Source organism: Diadema antillarum, unplaced genomic scaffold (assembly GCF_040938485.1).
Source record: "Diadema antillarum isolate AM-2024a unplaced genomic scaffold, OU_Dant_1.0 seq00001539_RagTag, whole genome shotgun sequence".
NCBI lineage: Eukaryota > Metazoa > Echinodermata > Echinoidea > Diadematoida > Diadematidae > Diadema > Diadema antillarum.
The window spans coordinates 387,499-412,281 of record NW_027272270.1 but is presented as its reverse complement, the minus strand read 5'-3'; the positions used below and the strand labels follow the sequence as shown (position 1 = coordinate 412,281).

General features: G+C 38.2%; 2 protein-coding genes across 2 annotated transcripts; one reads left to right on the top strand and one right to left on the bottom strand.

Annotated features, from left to right (window-relative positions):
- Positions 1–3,527: 3,527 nt before the first annotated feature.
- Positions 3,528–8,792, top strand: LOC139710524 (amine oxidase [flavin-containing] B-like). Its single transcript, XM_071622459.1, has 4 exons — positions 3,528–3,612; positions 5,675–5,786; positions 7,284–7,346; positions 8,539–8,792. Exons 1-4 carry the CDS (start codon positions 3,542–3,544, stop codon positions 8,695–8,697), a joined length of 405 nt encoding a protein of 134 aa, XP_071478560.1. The 5' UTR covers positions 3,528–3,541; the 3' UTR covers positions 8,698–8,792.
- A 7,271-nt stretch (positions 8,793–16,063) lies between these two features.
- LOC139710541 (cytochrome P450 2J6-like) lies at positions 16,064–21,527 on the bottom strand. The gene is made up of 6 exons (XM_071622475.1): positions 21,140–21,527; positions 20,373–20,515; positions 19,191–19,488; positions 18,544–18,752; positions 17,566–17,747; positions 16,064–16,133 (listed from the first exon to the last, which is right to left on the bottom strand). Exons 1-6 carry the CDS (start codon positions 21,525–21,527, stop codon positions 16,064–16,066), a joined length of 1,290 nt encoding a protein of 429 aa, XP_071478576.1.
- Positions 21,528–24,783: the final 3,256 nt, after the last annotated feature.

Genomic DNA, 24,783 nt, shown 5'->3' with positions numbered 1-24,783 from the left:
TCAGATGAGAAGAATGTTTAAGAAGACAAGGGATATGGTGTGTTTCTTGGTTTGTGAGCTAGAATAACGACACAGTATCATTCTGTGCACCTTGAATGTCTATGAAATACCCCCCCTCAAGGTGTATAACTGCCAGTCTGTGGATAGTTTGTAGCCTTCTTATTCACTTTACTTAGTTTGTTTTGTTTTCTTTTGTTTTTCTTTCTTGCAGTGTTTCCTGATCTACATCCATTGGTTACCATGTTGAACAGTAATTTTGCAAAAATTATGTTAGACGCACTGATCTACCTTTGGAGTCTTGCAATAAATCAGTTATGTCTCTTGATATAAGGATTAACTGCTGTGTTCTTTTTTTTCCCCTGTGCTATTCTTGCTTCATCATTCCTGCCTTCAGAAAACAGAAGATCTGTCAACATTATGCCAAGATACTGAAGAGTGATGAGGCCCTGAAGGTAATTCACTTGCTATTAGAGAGCTGCCAAGTCTCCCTGATTCTGCGGGAGTCTCCCTGAAAATGTCAAAATCTGCCCCTGCCTGAATAAGAGAATAATAAAATCTCTCTGATTTGGGAATTATTTTTGCCCATTGAAATGCATGTAATACACAGATATCTCCCTGATTGCTGTGTGGAATCTCCCTGATTTGGATGTGGGAATGTTGGCAGACCTGCAGTTATAAAATTAATTCAGTTGTGATGATAAAGTCGTCAAAGGGACACCTTTATGGTTGAAATAAGGACAAGAATGTGCCATGCCTTTGCTCCGCAAATCAGATACCAAAGAATGAGTATACTTTGTACATGAATGGGCAAGAAAGGCAATGTATACCTTTAAGTGAAACATTATAAAAATGCAATTCCAGTTCGTGTTCAATTTGACTTCACAGTACACTCAAACAGACAGAATCATAGCAGTTTCATCAAATTCAGGCACAAAAATAAATAACAGTCTGGCTCTATGTTGTTGTTTTGTTTTTGTTTTATACAAGAAAGCAATATATATTGCTACCACAAATGGAAATTACATGAGGTGATATCATTGCCTAAGAATTCTCATAGTAAGTTTATTTTATTATTATTTTTTACTTTACATGAAATGAAAGAGAAGAACCTGTATCTTGGATCAAAGTATTTCTTTTTTGATAACCCAACAATGTTGACTCACAGGGGTATGGTGTTGAAGTTGCTAGATCATTAACCACAAATGTGATTTGAATGATGTTCATGTGTGCACACTGACAGGAGAGTTGTGAAGTGATCACCATTTATTTAGCTACTGTGCACATAATTTTGTTGGCAACCAGTAGCAAGTGCTTCTTCATAGAAAGCATGTGCAACTGTGAAATTCCATAGCTCCAGCGCTGTATGTATGATTTGGATAAGACCTTTACCATTCTGTTGGTCTGATTCTATTCCGATTGTGAAGATAAAGTTAAACATGCACTTAAATGTTGAATTCACTAAATCTTGGAAAAGTAATTTCTTTTAGTGAAAGTTTGTCTCAATTCATGCAGATGATGACTTGTTCATCGTGAGATTAAACTAAAAGTATTTCTTTCCAAAAATAGAAGAAAAAAAATCTTGCTGTGACTTCTCAGTAACTTTCAGACTGTTCACAATAACATAAGATAGCAGTACCTGTTCATACAAACCAGGGGTGGTATTCTGAAATCCTTCGTAGGAAGAAATTTCTTCCTAAGTCAGGATTTTTTCCTAAGTGGTATTCTGAAAATCTTACTAAGTTTCTTCCTAAGTCTGTTCCTAAGTTTTTTCCTAAACTTAGGAAGAAACTTAGGAAGATTTTCAGAATACCACCCCAGGGGTGGTATTCTGAAATCCTTCATAGGAAGAAATTTCTTCCTTAGTCAGGAATTTTTCCTAAGTGGTATTCTGAAATCTTCCTAAGTTTCTTCCTAAGTCTATTCCAAAGTTTTTTCCTAAACTTAGGAAGAAACTTAGGAAGGGGGCAGGAGTATGCAAATTTCTGACTTAGGAAGAAGTTGGTATTCTAGAATGCACTTAGGAAAGAAATTTAGGAAGATATTTAGGAAAGCTCCACCCCTGTCCTAAGTACGTTGTTAAGAATAGCAATCTGCAGATATCGTGATAGGCGCGCTTGTCATTCACTGCGCGCACATGTACTCTGATGCGTGAAACGAGCTTGAGAAAGGGGACATGTCGCGCACACGTGTATTTGACCCTACGTCATAGTAATATGCGATTGTCATTGGTTGGTTCCTGATGATACGGCATTTCGTATTGGCTTAAGAAAGGACGTGGGCGGGGATAAGGATGGCCTAATTTGCATTAAGAAGTGCCTAGGAAGAAATTTCAGAATACCAATTTTGTCTTTCCTAGGCACTTCCTTAGTTTCTGACTTAGGAAGAAACTTAGGAAGAAACTTAGGAAGATTTTCAGAATACCACCCCAGGGGTGGTATTCTGAAATCCTTCCTAGGAAGAAATTTCTTCCTAAGTCAGGATTTTTTCCTGAGTGGTATTCTGAAAATCTTCCTAAGTTTCTTCCTAAGTAGACTTAGGAAGAAAATTAGGAGGGGGCGGGAATATGTAAATTTCTGACTTAGGAAGAAGTTGGTATTCTAGAATGCACTTAGGAAAGAATTTTAGGAAAATATTTAGGAAAGCTCCACCCCTGTCCTAAGTACGTTGTTAAGAATAGCAAACTGCAAGCATCGTGATAGGCGCGCTTGTCAGTCATTGCGCGCACATGTACCTTGATGCGCGAAATGAGCGTGAGAAAGGGGACATCCCGCGCCCTCGTGTATTTGACCCTACGTCATAGTAATATGCGATTGTCATTGGCAGACATCGGTTAGTTCCTTATGATACGGCATTTCGTATTGGCTTAGGAAAGGACGTGGGCGGGAATAAGGATGGCCTAATTTGCATTAAGAAGTGCCTAGGAAGAAATTTCAGAATACCAATTTTGTCTTTCCTAGGCACTTCCTAAGTTTCTGACTTAGGAAGAAACTTAGGAAAAAACTTAGGAAGATTTTCAGAATATCACCCCAGGCCTGCAATTTTCTGTTGTCATGTATAAAGATGCATGTTCATTACCAAAGGACTGCAACCTTTCGAAAGCACATTCTTGACAGATATCTACTGCTCAGGCATGTCCCTTTCAAACTCACCTTTCCCATAATCCTTTTATTTCTTCTGGGTCAAATGTCATTCATGTTCTTTGCGTTGATTCTAAAAATGCAATGATTTTTTTTTATTTTATAAATGTTATACAAATCGCATGGCATGTGATTTCATTGCGCAAACAAAGGCAAAGAAAGGTCTACCCAGGCCTTGTGGACCTGTATACATTGTGTAGATATAAGGGCTCTGAGTACAACATACGGCAATTTTTTGCTGGTAAGTAGGGAGATAGGATGTGGGTTTGATGTTGATTTTTGTTTGGTTTATCACTGTGTATTCCTTCATTTTTATTTGTGTGTGTGTTTGTGTGTGTTGGTGTTGGTTCCTGTTCCCTCGTCCATGTCATTTCAAGCCTGTGATGTACATTGAAAAGAATTGGATGGAGGAGCCATACATTGGTGGAGGTTACGTGGGCTACACCGTTCCAGGCATCATCACAAAATACTGGAAGTGAGTTACATAGTCACCGGTGCCCAGTTTAAATTTGTTGGAATTCATGGGAGACAGACAATAAGTCATAGATTGTAGGTTCAAAGGTACAGTCATTTTGGGAGATCCTCAAAAAAGTACAGTCAACCTTGCTTATTACAGTCGACCTTGCACAAGACGAGTAATCGCCTAAGTCGAAGGTCTTTTCAAGTCCTCTTCACTTTATATTCTATTGATTTTAATCCCTCATAAGTCTGATTTTTCTCTTAAGTTGAAGCTCTTTCTTCAGTCCAAATAGTTTCGACGTAGGTGAGGTTGACTGTATTCGTTTTTTTTTTGTTGTTGTTGTAAACATTAGTAATAACTCAATAACTATTCTTCTTTTTTTTTACATTAGTAATAGAAAGATTTTTTTGTCTTTAAGATACTACTTTAGAATTGTCAAATGTTTGTCTCATGATTGGATGACAGAAAGCAGAAATGTAAAACCAGAAATGTTCATGTGCATTTTAATTTTGCGAATTTCACAAGAGCCAACAAAGATTTGGGTAGTCAAACTGCATGCGAAAGTTCTTGTCTACACTGTAATGCGTTGGACGCCAGTGGCAATAAGCAAAATTTTCATGCAGCGAAAAAGGTCGTCAACTGCAATTTGTGAATATTTCTCTTGCTTTACGGTATGTATCGTGCTCAAGTGAGTGTATCTCTATCACAGCCAAAAGCAAGATCCTAGCATGATATACTGTGCAGCTGTAAAAATTTATAAGTGTGAGCCAGAGAGGATTAAGACAAAACAGTTGCTGAATAACCAAGTTCCTGACAATGGAATTGTCTGAATTAAGTCTCTGTTTGTGACTAATCAATGTATTGATCCTTATTGTGCACATCTAACTGTTAGGTTAGTTTGGGCATGGTATGTGTGATCTTGGCGTGTTTTTGACAGTTTTCAATGAATGACGTAGTCATTGATATCATAGATGAGTGTGAGGAAAATTGAAATAATTGACTTTTCACAACAAACTGTTACTGGTTTCTGTCATGATGGATTTTGTAATGACAGCAGTATAGTCAGGTATCCTATCACCGAACGGTATCCTATTACCGAACGCGTACTTTGTCAATGGAGCGCATACAACAACTCGAATACACATTCATTGCACTACGCGCTGTTATCTCACAGGGGAAGCCAGTGCCGAAAATTGCTAAACTGCAGCAAAAAAAAAAAAAAAAAAAAAAAAAAAAACGTAATTTACCTCAAATTTACGCAATAATTGCTAAAATTTCGATGTTCGTTGTCCTGCGTTAATAAACATTGACCGAAAATACAATGTACAATTTTCCCCACACAGAGGGCGCACGTTCGGTAATACAATACGATTTGCGTCAGTAAAAAGAGACAATTTTTGTAGAAGGGTTATTTGAAATACGCATTTTTTCTAGAAGTTGGCTTATTTTTCAAGTATTTTCATTACAGCTAAAGTCATCAGCATTTCAATTATCTAAAGGATATTTTTGGCTGAATTATTGCATAATGTTGCCCGTTTGGAGCAATAAAACAAAAATCATTCGGTAATAGGATACACCTCCATACCATTTCTTGAGGCTGCCATTGTAGTGCAGAAAAATTGATAAATGGAAAAGAAATGTCCATCATTAACGAGTTATTACAGTTACCATGTATCATTGTGTACAGTCTGACATTAAATTACCTCCTCTTTCTGCAGTGGAAAATTGAAATGTCTCATCCCAGAATTTCCTTATTTCCTGTGAATGTGATTACTCTAGACATTATTCTCTAACACAATAATTATTGTCATTTTTCTTTATTTTTTTCTTTATTTATCTATTTTTTTTTTTTTACGTAGACAGTACCTTCCAGCATAAGAAGTGAAAGTCATTTTCAAATAGATCAATTGTTATTAAGTAATATTGATGTTTGAGTCTATAAACAGTAATTTGCATGCTAGGGACTTTGTTGCTTTTTTTTCCCAAAGAATTTGTTAATGTGATATTGCCAAGATGCACAAGAAATACTAGAAATATTTCCTAGAACTTGTTCCTTTGTTGTACTTCTGTTGGGCAGAGCCCTGCGAGAACCTATCGGTCGGCTGTACTTTGCTGGAACAGAGACAGCCACTAAATGGTCTGGATACATGGATGGGGCAGTTCAGGCTGGAGAAAGGGCTGCCAGGGAGGTCGGTAGTCATTCTTTTCTTTTTTTTATTCAAATGTAGCATGCACAGTGATTATTAAAGTCTATGTTATAAAATGGGTAGCGAGAATCCTGCGATCTGACTGGTCGAGAGCTATGCGTTGATTTTTACTGGCCGCACGCCGAGTCACAGTGGTAAACATGTAATCGCGCACTTTTCAAGAGTACGCGTACTTGTAACAAAGGTTCGCGCACTAAGCAAGCGTTCGCGCACTTAGGTTGGCCATGCGTCCAGTAAAAACTAATTGCATGGCTGGCCGTGCGTCCAGTAAAAACTGATGCATGCTCGTTTACGGCAAGCCAAAAGCAAATGCATCCAGTCATTTTGTCATCGGGTAACACGATAGAAAAATAGGTTTTTGGCAAGAAAATTACCCATTCTATAAATCAAATGACGCACATGTCTTTTCGTGCGTCAGTCTGAATATAGTGTGCATGCGGTAACTATGGAATTTTATAGCCTAAACCCACCACTCGGCTTCGCCTCATGGGTTAAGCATTCCATAGTTACCTTATGCACACAATTCCGACTGACGCACTCAGACCTGTGCGTCATTTGTATATTGATTAGCCTCATAAGTTGCGGTGTGATAGGCTTTGTATTGGTCTATCCAAGGACTATCATTCTTCCTAGTACATACATCTGTGAGAGAGAAAGAGATGAAAATTAATTAATAGGTCAAATAACTTGAATCTCAAGCAAGTGGATTGTGAATACTCAGAAGATAAAGTGTAAATTTTTTTAGAGTGTCTGGACAGAAATTGTATGTGCCACAGAGAAAAGAAAGATAGAAATAAGATGTAAATGCAATGGTAAAATGCATTTGAATACCTTTGTATGGGCCTTCATCTTGCATGCAGTACACCTGTATCTTCATTACAAGAGACTCAATTCACAGATTTGAATGCAAATCCTGTGTGGATGTTATAGTGATTTATAGACTGTGCTGAGGTGATCAGTGGACCAGAGATGCCAATTGTTCCTTTTTCACATTATTTTGTATTTTGTTTGTTTGTTGTTTTTTCTTTGTCAAGAGCACTGCAAGGTTCATGGAAAATAGTGTTTTTCTCAAATTGTATTATTGCACTTGACTGTTGTAAGTAAGATAAGAATATTGTTTTTCCTCCGAATATGCACCTATTCGGGCCTCAGGACTCTGCAGTGCTATTTTCAGGGTTGGCATCCCTGTAATATGGACCACGAAAGTTGGAAATATGTAAACATCAGGAAGTCATAGAAGATGTGGTGGAGGAGGAGGGTGATTAAGGTCAAGAAGAAAGAAATATCATTGGGGGTGGGGGGGAGGGAGGAATGAGAATAAGGGAAGAAGGAGGGTGGAAAGGGGTAAGGATGAAGGGTGAAGAGGATTTACTTGCTGGTGATTGTTCCATGTCAATCGAGGACCACCTGTCACCTGACTGTCACATGACCTAGCTGTCACATGACTTCAGTCAATGATTTTGCATGTCTCTTGTACAGATTTTGCACAACATGGGGAAAATATCCGGGGATGAAGTATGGCAGGAAGAACCAGAAGCACAGGTGAGACTGGTAATGTGAAAGATTTTGAAGCAACAGCTGCTGGAGTGGTCAGTTTTGGTTTTTTTTTAATCTTTTTATCTATTTTTGCAGCATTGTCATAATTTTCAGCAATTTCTTTTTTACTAATCATCAGCCTACTTCACATCAGTATTTTCATATCATCATCATTATACTCTTAGTTATTGGTATCATAACATAACATCATACATGCATTTATATAGCACCTTTTAACCACCAGGATGAAAAAACTCTCTTAACACATCAGTCAAGTGTGTACAAACTTAACATTGATTTATTGGAAATTCAAAGTCAGATAGAGTTGGATAGAGTTGGATAGAGTTGGCATTCATCATTATCATCTTTATATCATTATCTTCACTACCATCATCATTATCACTGATACCATCCTCATTTTTGATCCTCCTATTCAAGTAAATGAATTAATGATGCAATAGATCTGTGTGAAAGATTACAGGTCATTCAGTGTGTTGGTGGTAAATAGTCATGATCATTTGATATCAGCCCTCCAACAAACACAACGCACCATCGTTGCCTCAAAATGGCTGTCTTGAATGTGAGTCTTACCAGGAAACACAGGCATCATCAGTCAACACATATCTCTTGAATTTTTTTTTTTTCAAATACAGAGGAATAAACACCCTCTGTTTCCATGCTTCTTAACCCTTTTTAATCCGAGGCCCACTTGGGCTCTCGCAATTTTATTTTATTTTTTTTTGAGGCCCACTGATATTGAATAAGAACCCTTTTTTATTTCATTTTTGGCCGACATCGTGGCTCACCTGAGAGAGCCTACTGGTTGAGAAGCACTGCTTTATTGGGTATGCACATTATTTCATCACTGATATATTTTTGTACCTTTCATAGAGACAGGAGGTGAATGGCAAATGTTAAAAAAAAAAATAGAAATAAAAAAACAAAGAAAAAGGGGGAGGAAAGGCATAGCTACCAATACTTCATGGTGAGAACAGAGAAAAAGAAAGAGAGTAGAAAATTAAAAAAAAATTAAAGGGCAAGCCTGAACAAAAAGAGAGAAAGTGTGATGAGGTAGATTTAGACAATGGACGTATCAGCAGGATTAGAGGTTTCATGGTAAAATGCATGCAAGCACACGTATGCAAACCGATCAGCTGTATAACATTTTAACTTTGTTGTGCATTACCACTTCTCGCAGGACATGCCCGCCCTGCCGTTTGCCGTGTCGTGGAAGGAGAAATTCATTCCGTCGGTCTCGGGCTTTCTCCGTTTCGTTGGGACCTGCGTCGTTCTGGCGGGTGCAGGGGGTGCCGCCTGGGTGCACAAGGACAAGCTTCAGAAGGTCTTTGCCAAGTAAAGCATGTGGGTTGAAGTGTTTTCGCCGCCAATCAGGACGGGGTCCACTGGGTTCTAGAGGTGTTCCAGACGTGTGAGATACCAGCACATCATGACAGAGAGATTTAATGAAATGAGATTCGAATTGGCCTTATTTTTGAGATTGAGTGCAGGAAGCTGAACATCCTTTACTGTTCAGCACTTTTTTTCTTAAAACCACAGAGGGAGTGCATCTGTACTAACCTTGCATGGAAGCAAAATGCTTGGTGTTGTGGAGGCATGTCACATAACCAATAAAGGTTGACGCAAGACATGTCTCTATGTATGTGTGTACAGTGTCAAAATGGGTCTCGTTATTTAATCCATGTCCTGCCCTGTACCTGCACTTGCAAAGAAATGCCTGGTTGACTGGGAGTTTCTGCGTTATCATTTTCTCTAAAATTGATGCAAAGTTTCTGGAGTTTTGAGGTTTGTATTTAAAGGTGTGCAATTTCAAATCAATAATTTCTTTTCAGCACATACTCCAGGTTCTTATGATTATGGGTAGATTATGTGTCATGTCTTTTTAGTTTAATGTTCTGTGACATTGGTATGAAGGGAAATAATTCATATGTGAACAAAGATCTTTTTTTGTTTTAACTTGAAAAGTTCTTAAGTGTGTGTGTGTGTGTGCAAACTAGTTATGCAACTAAATTTTATGTGATATATCAAAATAGTACTGCATGTTTGTTATGCAAATTGTACATATTTTTGTGATATAATATCTGCTATCTAGAGTATGTTCTACACAACATGGAGCTCAGGCTGCTTTCTACTTATGTAATTCTTATTCTATTATGGGGAATATTAATGCAGTGTTCTTACAGGTGTACATTTGATGAAATTATCGTTGTGTAAATCTCATATTTCACAGAGATATTGAGTGAGTAACCTGCATATGTTTCACTGATGTGGATGAGGTCACACAAGTAATATACAAAGGGAATAACTTTCATGTGTTTCGATCAATGTTACAAGAGTCATGAAGTAATATACAGTGAATGGGGAAATCCACCATGAAATTTAGTTTGAAAGTGAAAGCTTTATCATATTTTGATGAACAACGAGAAAGTCATGATTTCTTGTAGGTGAGATCAGTGAATTCTCTTGGTCACAATGCAAGCTCATCCACCATTTGCTCTGTGCTATAAAATAAGAAATTGTCAATTTTCCAGTCCAGGAAATTTCCAGTCATTTATGAACCCTTAGTGTTATCATTACAAATATTTTTTTTTTCTACACAACCCCTTTAAAAGAATATTCTGACATTAATGACAGAAAAAAAAAGGTTTCCATGGAATTTTATGCACAGGGTAAAATTTATCGTGAGCTCTCATGCTACTTCATGGAGTTGCCAATTTGTGCCTGATTGAACACAACTTTAAACGTACCTGTCTTCATTCTAATCAGAATATCCTCAAACTTTCACTGTCCTCTTCCTTTCACTCTTCTGCCTCTATTCACACACACACTGATTTTTAGGATGGGCTTTTCACGAAATGATAACTCTTATAGAGGTTTTATATTCTGTGTATACAAAGGTATGGTTTAGCTTTGGTTGATATAGGGGTTGTGTTTTTTAACTTTTTTTGTAAGATATGGAGAAACCACTTATGAAATATGAGAGATCATACAATTATAAGAGGTCCCACCTTTTCTTAGGGCCACTTTGTTTTTGGATATCTCAGGCATTTCAGAACTGAATTTTATGAAATAAACTTTGATTTCCTATTAGAATTGTATACTTTTTTTCATAATTCATAAGTAGTCTCTCTTTATCTTACACACACACACACACACAAAAATAATGAATAAAAAAATCTGAAGCCCCTTGTAAACCAAAACTAAATGTCAGCCTACTGATGACCAAGCTAGGTCAGCAAAATCCCAGAGTCACATGTGTAGAGCATTTATTTTTCATATCAGTACATTCTTTTCCTGACCATTTTCAAAATTTCTCAAGAGGATGGTGATTTAGGTAACACTGGACTCACATGCACACAGCATTCCTTTGTTTTCCACATGACAAAGTCTTTCCTACTCTAGATATTAGGGAGTTTTTGCAAGCACGATGTGGCTGGGAGTTGAGCGTGCCGTGTGCAAAATTTGCTTCTGCGCATGTTCAAATCCAAGAAACGTCCCATCCTGAGGAAAATGAGTACGGTACTCGGCCAAAATGGCATTCGGTCCCGATGCTGGGCACAAGTGAGCCAGCCAATCAGTGATCTTGTCCCCACGCCTCCGTCCTGTACAGGAAAGCGAAACTGCTTACATATGGGGACGGGAGTCCGAGTACGGGGACTGTCACAGCTGATTGCTTCCGTGTATTCTCGGTCTTCCCGTCGTGTAGAGAAAACTCCCTGCTATGTCATGAGAAAGGATGAAACAATTTTGGCCGAGGTAGAGAAATTTAACGAGTAATACGATGTTCATCAGTGTAAGGAGACCACTAATCTTGGTGCAGGGGTCATAGGTTGAAGTAGTATTCTTATCATTCGTCAAGGATAATGACTGTTTCAGAGCCAGAGGGGCCTTATTGCAAATCTCAGATACTTATATTGTTACATATGAACTCACCATGCGTGAACGCCCGTCTAGCATTTAAACAGAAGGGAAACTTGCCTTTTGATGTGATGTGCAAATAGATTAGGTTGTCTGAAGATGTTCAAATTCTATGTGCACTTTTGAAACAAGGGTTATGCCTGATAATAATGGAATAAAATGTGCCTGCAGAGCATTGCCTGACATAGCAACAAATGATGGGATGAAAACCAGGGGCCACATTATGAGATACTGTATATTCAAAAGCAATGGATGATTAGCTCTCGACTATGTCATTGAGGAAAATGTATCCGTAAATTTGAATGCAGATTGCAGAATGCAAATTTGAATACTTGTTATTCCCCCCCCCCCTTTTTGACAGCTCATATTATGTGCATTAGCCCCTTCCTTGGTCAAACCAAAGCAGGTCAATTCAATTCAGTTCAATTCATTTATTTTCATTCTTCTTCCTTTTTTTTTTCAACAAAAACATAACACAAGATAAATCAGGTTTTACATCATAAACAAAGAACATTTGTCTTAATCAATAAATGGTATCAATAAACATAGGAGCGCATACTGGCAAAAAAAAAATAATACAAAGTCATGCTTCAGTTGAAAAAAAAAGGAAGAAAGAATAGAGAGGTCCACTAAAAAGCAAAGCTTGTAGATTGTGAACCACTCATAAAACCTATAAATTACTTATTTACAAACACTTGTGACGAATATAATATACGACAGGACGGGACAAAACAGAAGAAACGCAACAACATGACACAACTTGCCAGAATAGATGAAAAGTATGGAAGGAAAGAAAGAAGAAAAGAGAGAATGAGAGAATACCTACACGCTGAATAAGGGAAATGGAACAGAGGATGGTAGAGAATGTGCTTCATAGAGTTGGTGCTGCATGCAGCTGAGCAAGGATTGTAATGGCTACTTCTTTACGTAATAATAAATTCAGTGTTTGGATGATTGGTGGGTGGATGATGAACTCTGAGGTCAAAATTATTGAGAGTGCCTTTTTTTCTGTTTGATACTTCATCATAATTATTCAGGGAAAATGTAGAAATGGTGCAAAATTGAATCAATTTCCTTCTGGTTCATGAGTGACAAAATGGAAGTTAGCTGTCATTTTCAGGGACTTATCATCTTTTCCAGTTGTACCAAGAATTCCCAAGACATTCCAATTTCCGTGTCTGTTTGTGCCCACTTGCGTCGAAAACAGAAGATGAAAAAAGTAACAGAATGATCTTGTAAAAATATGTTTTGTAAACAAATCTTGCCTGTCCAGATCACAATGATAAAGTGTCAGATGTTGCAAATGACAGCCTGTATCTTTACAGACATGTGATAGAATATCATGTAGGATGATTTAAGGTGTAGAAGAAAATTATGTAGAGTGATGTAGTAACATTTGATGCAGGACCATAAACTTTCTTTCGTCTGTGAAATTATGAATACTGAAATATGACTACATTGTATCACTTCAAGCATGATATTGTACTTATGATGCACTCGCTGTTGATGCATGGCTAGATTTACCATATGATTCTTATTGTGCGTAGTGATGAACTCAACTTTTTTTTTTTCAGATTCACTTTTTCATCTAATTTCACGCTATGTCAAGAAGTATCCATTCCAACTGCCTTCTCTCTCATGATTCCAGAGGTTATTATTTCCCTCATAACAAATGTGAAAGGCAAGAAGTTACGTATAAAAAACAAAGAGGGTTGTCTGAAAGTTTTTTAATATTTGAATACTGCCCTCTTGAGTTTACTAATGAAACAAAGCTGTAATTTCCACTTTCTTTGTTCATCATTATTTGATCATCACTGATTTATTTAGACTTTTTAAAGCTGTACATGAAAGGTATCTTTACAAGAGTGTCTGGGTGCTCTTTTTGTGCAAGGAAATTTAGTGCATATTACCATCGAATTAAAACAAGCAGTTTCACCTTCTTAAAATAGTCCTGGCAAGTAACAACTTTCTCTCTTGCTAAAATGAAGAATGAACATGCTTCATGTTGTTGCAATTTCTTGTGTGAAATCCTGCTCATAGTGAGTGATTAGTAGTGTTATCAGTGAAAGTGCAGAAATATACTCTTATATTTGCCTTTTGATAAAATGATTGCTCTGAAACCAGAATTGCCAAGTGATTATGTTTGTATATGGTCATACCTTTCCTATATCTTGAGTGATTATCAGGAAATGCTTTTTATGTGTTTTTTTTTCCTGCGAATTTTGATTTTTCGTGACTGCAAGCAAACACTCATTTCAATGACATTAGCAAAGTACTCTGTAGTAATTAGACACAAAGACTATCCGGTATTAATTTCCACTCAAAGATTTTACTTTATATTCTTTGTATGCCATTTATACATGACGTATTTGTACTTTTTAAGTCATTTAATGTTTTCACATAATCTATTTTTTTTTTGTATAGTACAGAATATATCACACTACTTATGCATGAAATAATGTCAGTCATGAAATTATGTATTTTATACAAATAAAGACTCAGTCTAAATAAGAGAATGTGTACTTGTAGTCTGGAAGATGTACTATTGTAAGGTGGATATACCAAAGTACATGTTTAATTGTTGACACTGAGACAGTGAATAAAGCAAGACTAATAGTATGAAATGTTTTCATATCAGCTACATTCAGTTTACTGCGTTTCATTGTATTCCCCTATTTTATGAGTCTAGCAATGAATCAGTGCAATTTATCCTGTGTATGCATGAGTCATCCATGAGAAACAAATGGTATGCATCAACCCTGACTCCAATGCAAACATGCACACACACACATACACATACACACACACACATACACACACACACACACACACACACACACACACACACACACACATACCTAGTAGATTTGTTCTCACGTTGATTTACACGAGAACTGTATTGTATTCTCCTTTTCGTTTTTATATCCCACGAGTATTCTATTGTTTTATATATCATATGCCAACAAGCATGAGGGAATAAAATTGATCATTTGTACTCTACTGTTCATTGTTCTCCACTAATGAAACTCGTCATCTACGACAAACTAAACAAATCAAACTACTGTAGAGCCAACTACAAAATTAAGGTAACTGCAAAACAAGAAACATTACGGCAAATGAAGGGTCAACACGCAGATATTCAAACACAAGGTAATTTTGGAAGAATCTTCAAATTGGCAAGAACACGAGATATTTTGTAACAAGGAAGATGAAAGGGTGAAATACAAACAAGTGCCAGTAGAGTGGACGAGTTGTTGGAATTCGACGAGTCGACTCGCTCTGAACTTTTATACATGAAAGTACCATACAGTTAATAAAAACGTTGCCTTGTTGAGGACAGAAACACAATGGGACGAGCTGTTAAAAATTGACTGGTCGACATTCTAGGAACCAGTACACACACAAAATTATGGTGGTCAATCTTGCCGGTGCATTATTATCTTGTCTTCTCGTCTCGACAATGCTAGCTTGTCGAGTAGAAACAATATTTGGCGTTTCATCCGAAATCATCCCGTTTACTTTTTGTCTCGCTGTCGAAAAGAGAATCATCTTTGTACTTCAGAAATTTAAAGTTGGAAATCAAATTGGAACAGCGGAGTTTCCTAGAAAACTTGTAAAACAAAAAAACAGAGGGCCTAATAATCATGTTTGAAATGTGTAGCTCAGCCTTTGTAGGCCACTTAAGGTGAGATTATGCACTGACAGAAAAAAGAAGTTTACATTGGCTTTGCTCATGCGATAGCCTCTGTACCTTAGCATGTACATGGGATAACCACTTATTAGGTAGCTCTTTTCCTATCTCAAGGTAGCCGTTTTATCTAGTTTTCTCTATCAAAATTATATCATGGTGATACATCCGTAAAGTTCAATAATATCTACATGCCAGGTCAAACCGTCATCAGATGTCATCCCAAGCAGTAACAACTATCTCGTATGGCTTGGGGACTCGAGAGAGAACAAGGAGACCGTCCAGCGAAGGGGTCTCGGCTCCCTCCGGCACGCGTTTTTTTTTAAGACGGCACAGATTGGGGCATGGCGCGTGTTAAACCTATGGGAAAAACGTTGGGTTAGGGTTTTTGGTTATGGTTATGGTTAGGGTTAGGGTTAGGGTTGGGGTTAGGGTTAGGGTTAGGGTTAGGGTTACGGTTTGATGGTTAGGGTTAGGATTAGGATTAGGGTTAGGTTTAGGGATAGGGTCCCCGATAGATATTTAGTTTCCCCAATCTGTGCCGTCTAAAAAAAACACGCCTCCGGCACGGACAGCCGATGATGCTGCAAGAGGGTGGTGACGAAGAGAAAGAGCTCCTTTTTCGCCAGCTGCTCACCAATACACACACGCTTTCCTGACAACGATAAAATATAGACAAGTAAGACAGATGGAGAGATAACTATTACAGTGATGATATCATTATATTCATCACTATCATCATCGTCATCACTGAGAGACATACTAACAGACAGCATCACTATAGACTAAAAGATTATACGGTGTAGACCTATATGCCTATGTAAACATGGTAAAAGGGAAGGTTATATTTGTAGAAAATAGAGTTATAATTGTAAGATAGGGCAATAAATTCCGGCATTATGTTACTGACGAGAACTGAAGGTGATATGTGAAAGACTAAATGGGAGGGCAAAATGGGCCTCCTCCTTCAAAATTCTATTATGTGAATCTAACATTATGATTCAGTCTCCATGATTTTGCAGTAATAATAAGTTGAAATGCCTACCTATGGAAAACGGCAAGAAGTTATTCGGTTGTTTGATGACTGCTCCATCGGCGCCTATGAAACGGCCTGAGCCAGATCGAACCGATCTGGCTCAGGCCAAAAATCTGGATTTCGATGAATGGCCCTGCAGTGCAAACAAACAAACAAACAAAATACTGATAAAGATGGCATTGGGATGGGGGACGAATATGACGAAATATCGCCATTATGCAAGGGGCAGCTTTATAAGCTCGAGTCGCATTGCGTCCCCATCATGCATTGCAGAATTTTGTCTTTTTAGGAGTATGTTGGCGTTTAAGTTGATACAAAAGGGGGAAAAACCAAGAAAATGCAACAAAAAAAAATCCAGCTTGATAATATGCGCATGATAATCTTCAGATGTGATCTAGACTAGAGCTGCAAAGGTCAAGACAGGGAATACAAAAATCTCTAAACTCGGAATAAACGAGAATCAACAGTCTAAGAATTGTAGACATCTTTAGAAAACAGAATTGGAATGGCCGAGTACCAAAATGTGATGCCATAGCCATTCATCGACATGGAAACTGGTTCTTTCAAAAACAAACAAACAAACAGACAAAAAACACCTGACCTGAGTGTTTATTTGCGCACCTGTTTTCAACCCAAGCTAGAACAAAAGGCCGTGACATCATCACTTCGGCATTCTATTGACAAAATGAGCTATAAACGTAAACATTATAAAAACGTTTGTCAACATTTCTGCAAGTATCATCACCTGTTACATCATTCCAGATTCCTCTGGTGTAAATTCCGCGTGAACATGCAGACGTAAACAAGTCAGAGTTTGCAACACTATTGAAAGTAGAGTCCAAGCAAATTCTACATGTCGATTGATACATACAAATGACAGATATAGAAATGCCTCGTTCGAATATTCAAAGTTTGGAAGAACCACCATGAGATTTGCAATAATGTTATATTGATGATCTTACCATGCTGGTGAACATTTGCTATAGCCGTTTGATATTGCACTGACATATTTTAATCAAGACGTGTCGACAGCGTAACTAATATATTATAACGTGACTGTTTGTGTAGGCATGCATTGGTGCGTGTGTTCAATTCAAATCTTATACATGTATCTAATTCAACAACTAATAATCTATGTCATTATGTGCCAATCAGTGGACACGACAGCGAGCTTTAGATCTGCGACGCGAACGCAAAGACGACGCTGTCTCCCGGGTTGGACAATGGAAACGGCTGTCTCACGCATTTTTTCCCCTGCCTACCGGTAATCAATGCCGTCTTAACGTTCGCGTTGCAGATCTGAAGCTCGCTAATGTCCGCCAACATTATTTCTTTCTCATTCGATATTTCGGAATACATACCTATCGACTTCTATCCAGCTCAGAAATTCAATAGGGCCTATTTTGTCTTAGGCTTTTAAGAGAAGCATATAAATGCAATGATTTGCGGTGTTTAAGATGTAAAAGCATGATCCTATGTGATTTTCTCCCTCTTTTTTTTTTTTTTGGGGGGGGGGGATGTTTGGTTTGTTTATTTATTCATATTCATTCTCCGAAAGGACTTACCACACGTTGAGATACACGTTCCAGTCCTTAGATATATGAAAACCGCACAATTCGGTGTCGGTCATAGCTTTGTGAGGTACCATCGGGGCGACACAGGCAAGCCGCTGAACCTCCATGATAGCCGCCTCAGTGTACGGTAGATGCGTCCGGTGTGACCAGAGAACGGGTCCTTGTTGAACCACCTGGGAGTTAATAAGAGGCCATTGTTGATGTTTTGATAATTAATGTTACTTGATATCAAATCAGTTTTATTAGTTCTCTCTATTGGTTATCATCGTCCGTCATGGAGGTTACTGTATGCTTTTTACATCATTTGTTTACTTGTTTCTTTATGATAGTTTATCTGTTATCGATGACTGTCGAAATCTAATGAACTAATTTTCTGGAATGTCCTAAAAAGAATGAAGGGAATACCCGGAGGGAATATATTTTCGTAGGTGATTCGGAACATTATGGATAGGATATTCCAGGATATTCCATGGACGATATGCGTGCACGGCCCAAGTTGTAAGTCGCGGAATTATTTACCCTATGGACTTAGTGGAGGTTTGTGCTCTCCGATTGCTTTTGAGTTTCTGAATACTTTATGATGTAACGTGCGGCAAGAAACGTGCGTCAAGTAACATTTACCTAAAGTGTCCCGATTGAGGGAGAAAAAAAAAAGCTCGTTTTAATATTTTATAGAAATAAATTTGTAAAATATTCTGCTTGTGCTAGGTTTGATACTGTAGGCCCTATTGTGTGTACTGAGCTGAATACTCCATATAGCTTTCATTTAACATTCCAGGATCATATTCCTTTTTATTCATAAGGAATGAGAGAAGTTGTTAAACAAAACTAAAGAGCGTCATTCATGCATGACACATTAAAAATTCATTAGAAATCCTGCTGGCTTTACAGATATCATTATGAGAGGGAATAATTTTCGATGATATCTAACAAAGACAAGCTTGTCAAGAAAAGGACTTCATAATATACTTGGTTAATCTCGTCGTGGATTCGTTTCTGGTCTTCAGGATGCGTGACCAAGTAGAGCAGAATCCACGATAAGGTGGCCGAGATCGTATCCGTTCCGCCAACGATTAGGTCCACCAAGACTAACTCAAGGCGCTCGTGGTTGAAATTCGCGGGGTCTTTCTGCTCCTGTACGAGATAGGCATCGATGAAGTCCTTCACTTGCGGATCATCTGCATCAATAAATCGTATGCTAGTTGTCTCCTTTTTTTTGTCGATGAAAAATCAGCCAAAAAAGAAAGTATACAAGCGGAGAATATGATAATGCTTTACAGATAGATTAAATCAAATCAACTCATGAAAACAGATCTTTAATTTCAGGTTTAAAGAGAGACCGCCACGAAAAAAAAAGATGATGCCTGTCATAGGAACATTCCCTAGTGCGACTGTGTCGATGTACAAGCAAGCGACAAGAGCAATTAGGACCTACTACACATAGTGCTTACGTTTTCAAATGATCCTTTTTATGCCGGGTTTAATTATGGAGTATGTGAACCAGCGGTGCAAGGGGCTAGACTTTACCTAGCCTTCAAACAAGTTCACGGGGTTGAGCGTTCGAAAGAACGACTGTTGAGTTTGATATTTTCGGGCGTAGCCTCTTGAGGTCTTACCTAGATTCAGTCGTCCCTCACGCTCTTTAACCTCACGCCGCAGAAAGTCCATCACTTTGTCCCACGACTGACGGACCGTCCTCCACCTCGTAGAGTGCTTGACAACGTGCCACATCAGTGGGAAGAACATGACGAGGGGGTCGTCGCGGAAGAACATTAGGTGCCTGATGTTGCCCATGAGTTCGTCGTCGCGCTCGGAGTCGAACTGCAGCCGACGTCCGAACAGGAGCTGATTGCCAATGTTGGCTGCGGAGACGTAAAGGCACGGTTGGGGATCGAATGAACGGCCATTTTTTGACTGCGAAAGATTACAAATGGAAATTACATTCCTTGATGTTAGAATAATCTTTTAGATTTCTTTACTGTCTATGACGATTGAATCGAAAATGCTTGTCAGAACTTCATTGATGACCTGATAAAAAATTGTGATTCTTCGTTATCAATGTGTATTGCTGCAATAACTGGCAATATCGCTATCTTCCAAGGGAAGGGGTCCTTTTCGAAACAACAGCGAATAACTCCCCAAGTATCCTATCGAGGGGACCACTCTGTATCTTATCATATAAAAGTTACCTTCACAAAAAGGTAATTGTCAACACAACGTCCATTAAGTTATGAAACAAAGAAAATTATTCGATCTGAGAAAATGATACTATATACATGCAACAATTCAAATAATCAAATGCGCTAATATAACCTTTGACCAATTAATGTTGAAAGCACGTCTTTGTGCAGTGTATTGATGTGATACAATCCGAATTCTTCTTCTTCTCATATTTTATTCATTCATTCATTTTATCATAGCAAAATAATGTTAAGGATATGATTTGTATCGTGGTTCTGTGAACATGAAATGTGAAAATTTAAAGTTCTCTTGAATGGAATTCTTTTGTAACATCTGGATGATATTGAGAAAACCAATGAGGTTAATGCTCACCGATTGATATTGATTCTTCAATGCGTATCATCGTAGGCGTGGTTTTCGAGCATAATTTGTGTAATATTGATAACAATTATAAACGCTACATGGTTAACAAGGGTCGTCTGACAACTTTGTTTTAGTTTTGCGCTAATTCAAAATCTGAAGAAATTTGTATTCGATCTGTAATCTGTATTCATTTTGGCATATCTTCTCTTGTGATAAGCTTTCCATTTAATAATCAGCTGCAGGGCGGAAATTACCTTGAAGTGTGAGAGCAGCTCGTTGGCTTCATCCAGGATGATGGTTTCCAGGGTAACGGATCCAAAACCCACGCCGCGAAAGGACGCATGCGCGAACTTTCTCTGAGTTTGCCAAGGGCTACTTATGGGGGCGCTGAATATCCCTGCAAGTGAGAATATCCCGTTGCAGTGTGCGCTGTGATGTTAAGTGAAGTCGATTATGTGCAGACATTTCAGTCATGAAAATAGTGATGACAGCTTTTGTAGATGCCAGTGGCATTGTTTGTTGACCGACCCGAGTTTTGCGTTCACACTTTCCTGCCAGCCAAATGAAAGGGAATTTACCTGATTCATATCTTATTTAAACAGGACTTACAACAAATGCGTATCTGTGAGCCTAAACTTGTGTGCTATGTACACACACGTTATAATACATGGATACAAGTATGCGCGTATATTTTGTTGTATATATATATATATCGCTTTGTTTAATGTATTCTAGGGTACAATTAACTCTTGCTGGAATATAGCAACTTCCTAGCTATGCTGCCTATAGCAACAGTCACTCGACCAGGATGCTGGATTTGTGTCATTACCATGGCAATTGCCATTCCAGCATGGTGTTGCTATCATATCAACTTTTTTATGAAAATGACGCCCTGATTTTTGTGGGAAGGTATACCAAAAAAAAAAAAAAGTGTAGCGAATTTAACCAGGGGGGTTTGTGGGTCCGCATGGAATTACAGGAATTATACATGCAGTTCTTTCTTTGCTGATGACCATCTTACCGAGACGCGTTGGATTCAGTTCGAAGAGCTGCCTGGCGACGGGTCGGTTGCCGATCTCGATTGCTCGCTTGACGGCGGCCTCCCTTACAGCCACCATCCCATCGACGAAGACAGTAATCGTGGGCCCGACGAGCAGCGAAAACACAGCGCCATATTTGCCGTGCCATGCCTGTGTTTGCACCAAGAATTCGTCATTCGGCTTCAGCGACAATGCGTTGCCGAACAGCGAAACAGCGCCGGGAACGGCCGGGGGCACTGTGCGGTGACCACCGCTGCTGGCCTTGCCCTTGGCTCGTTTCGCAAAGATATACAAGGCCAGCAGAAATGTGACGCTGAAAACTAAGAGAGTAGGCAGCTCATGTTTCATAATATCATACCATGGATCCATCGTAACAATCAGGAAACTCACCACCAGTTGATCACAGGGGAACAGGATAAAACAACCTCAATCAACATGGGGTTCAGCAGGCATGCACGAAAACTCTTAAGGTTTCGATGTAAAACTTATAGGCGGTCTGAAATAAATATGATAATCATTTGTCCGCTGTGTGTTCCGTTGTGGGCAGCGGCACGTGACTCACGCCATTGTTGGAAAAAAAAAAAAAAAAAAAAACAAGCCCAAGGCGACAGTTTGACCTATGACCTATTTTTTTCTTTTTATGATACAATACCTGTATACCTGTAAAACAATTTGTGTTCATTGTGTCAATGTCATTCAATTCAATTCAATTCAATTCAATTCAAATTAGATATTTAGATATTTAGACATTTCCAATATCGCATTTTTGTCGATACAAGTTCAAGGGAAAAAGTATGATATACATGTATGATAATACTAGATATACATATATACATAATAGGCCCTACATGTGAAACTAATGTTCAAAATGATTGTGTTATTTTGAACGAATGTTCAAACTAATTGTGTTAGCCATTAGCTAAAATCCCAAGGGTGAGGAAATGAAGCCGATAATATATGGACTGAAAACGTTGAGTATAAGAAGAGATGCGAGCGCAATGCGGGTAGAAATTCTCTGTACATTCTAGTCTCTGTACATACAAAATAATGTGTAAAATTAATAAGTTCATTATACGCACACACGTACTCGTCACACATTATATATCGTACATAACATAATAGCCCAATGTTGCAGACGGGTCTCGATCGTGTGTGTATGTGTGTGTGGTGGTGCGGGGGGGGGGGGGGGGGGGTAGAGGTTGATTTTGGCAAAGGGTTAACTCTCCCTTCATCCTACAACTTTTCCCCCTGTCTTTCAAAAGTGTGTGGGAGAGGAGGGTTAGGAGTTGTGAGGGGGCTGCACCCCCCCCCCCCCCCCCCCCCGCCGCCGGTGTGAGCAGAGAATTATGAATGTAAACCTAATTCATTATGTATCGAACAAAGTTCATGCTTCACAGGCGGAATTTATGTTTGCTAATCACGACGTTCGTCTGATTATAGGGAGGTGAGACTCGCCCACCTTTCTGCGTGATTTTGAATTTCTCATCACGTGCAAACACTCTCTGTATAAAACGCAATCTATGGAGTACATGCAAATGTGGGAGGAGATAAAGGCTTACACACTTTCTGGCAACATGCATGAATGAGTGTTGAACGTGTCATTTCATACGTATCCGGATACACGTCACAGCCTAGTGCTTGAGAGGCCCCCCCCCCCCCCGCCCCCTTCGATGACAACACTGCACGCACGTCATTAACATTAACATTATTACCGAACGAAATGTCAACATGGAGCTTAGCTATAGACTCCATTGCATATCTATCATTATCATTCTGTGTGTGTGTTTGTTTGTTTGTTTGTTTGTTTGTTTGTGTGTGTGTGTCTGTGTGTGTGTGTGTGTGAGTGTTTGTGTGTGTGTGTGTGGTAAGCCAAGGTTTAGGGACACTTGCACAAAAGATTAATGGTTTTATGGTGCTCGCAGTGCAGAAAGAAGGGATAACTCAGACACTGATACAAACAATAAAAACATACAAAATTTAGCCAGGCAATACCTTTCAGAAATTACGTATAGGCCTACATTTATATATATATATATATATATATATATATATATATATATATATATACTTATATATATATGTGTGTGTGTGTGTGTGTGTGTGTGTGTTTGCATGATGTCATCATTATTTCATTGTATTTGCAAACATAATGTTGTTACCGCGTCCTTCAGTTTTCAATTAATTTATATGACAAAAGATATACAGGAAAGTTTTGGAAACGTCACGTTTTTCATGTATTTACAGAACGATGATCATTTAGCACAGCATCCACAAACGCGAATTAGATGAATTGATGTTAAAAGTTCATAGAACCATTACAGGAATGTCGATTTAGGTATATGGCGTTATCACATTTACACACAACAGATACGACCTCAGAGTGAAAACATGAGAAACTGAAAAAAATTTCAATACTTTTCTCGACATTATGTGGGCAAATAAAAGCTTACATCACGCTATATTGGTAAGAGTCTTACCCGATGTCGTTGCCTTCAATATGGAGCTAGAATCACAGATAATGATGATGATCATTATTGTTCTGTATTTGTATTTATTCATATTCGCGAAACATTCAAATACAATGTATCATAGTATAGAGAATAGAGAAAGACAATACACGGATCATAATCTATAACATACAGTAATTATACCAATAAAACAAAGTCGAAGGGTCTACTGGGAATCTTAGCTTGTACGACGTAGATCTTCTGGATGTATCAACACACTCTGATTAAAACCAGCAAGTCAGTGAATTTCATGAAGAAGTGAAAACAATTAAACACCGGAACATTTGTTTTCGTATGTATATTATTTACAAATACATATATCTACGCTTTTGTTCTGACTGTAATTTTAAACAAAATTAAGTACTGCAGTCAATAAAAAACGCATGAGGTCTGATGAAATCTTTAAATATCAATTAAGCATACTTTTTTTTAAACAGGTGATTTAAATCGATTATGAGTAGCTGCCGTTTTTTTAATGTTTTATCTAAAGAATTCTAGTCTTTAGGAAATGTGAAAATCCAGTTTTGCTGGAAAATGGTGATCAAATTATATGTATGATAATGTCATCCTATATAGCAGTAGCCGCAAAAGATTTTTTTTTTTTTTGTCCAAATACAATTCGGTCATCCGCGAGCTGTTGTGGTTATACTCGACCTTCATCACGTGAATGCGGGCAGATGTATAATTACATTTACATGTCTATTGACAGTTTGTCGCGTGACACTGGATCTCGAACGTTGATCAAAATGTGACCGTGCACCTCAAAACGAACATAAAGTCGCACACACTGATTTTGCGTGAGGACTGAAAATAAGTGAAATGGGTCAACCTAGCCAAACTTGACTTTTTCATATTTTCTGAAAGAGCGGGTCTTCTTTTATATTATGCTAAAATTTGGTATCATAAAGCGGGCAGAAAAGTGCGTTTTTTAGCAGTTTATCTCGAATATTTTTGGTAGAATAGTGTGATTAGGTGTGTCTTTAGAATCCCTTTTTCATTTCTGAAAAACCTTGTCCACACTCTTCACTTTCAACTCTAATAACTTTTGAAAGGATAGTGCTACTGCTTTGAAAGATGGCATTAATTATGGACACAATATGTTAATGAGGCATGCCTAA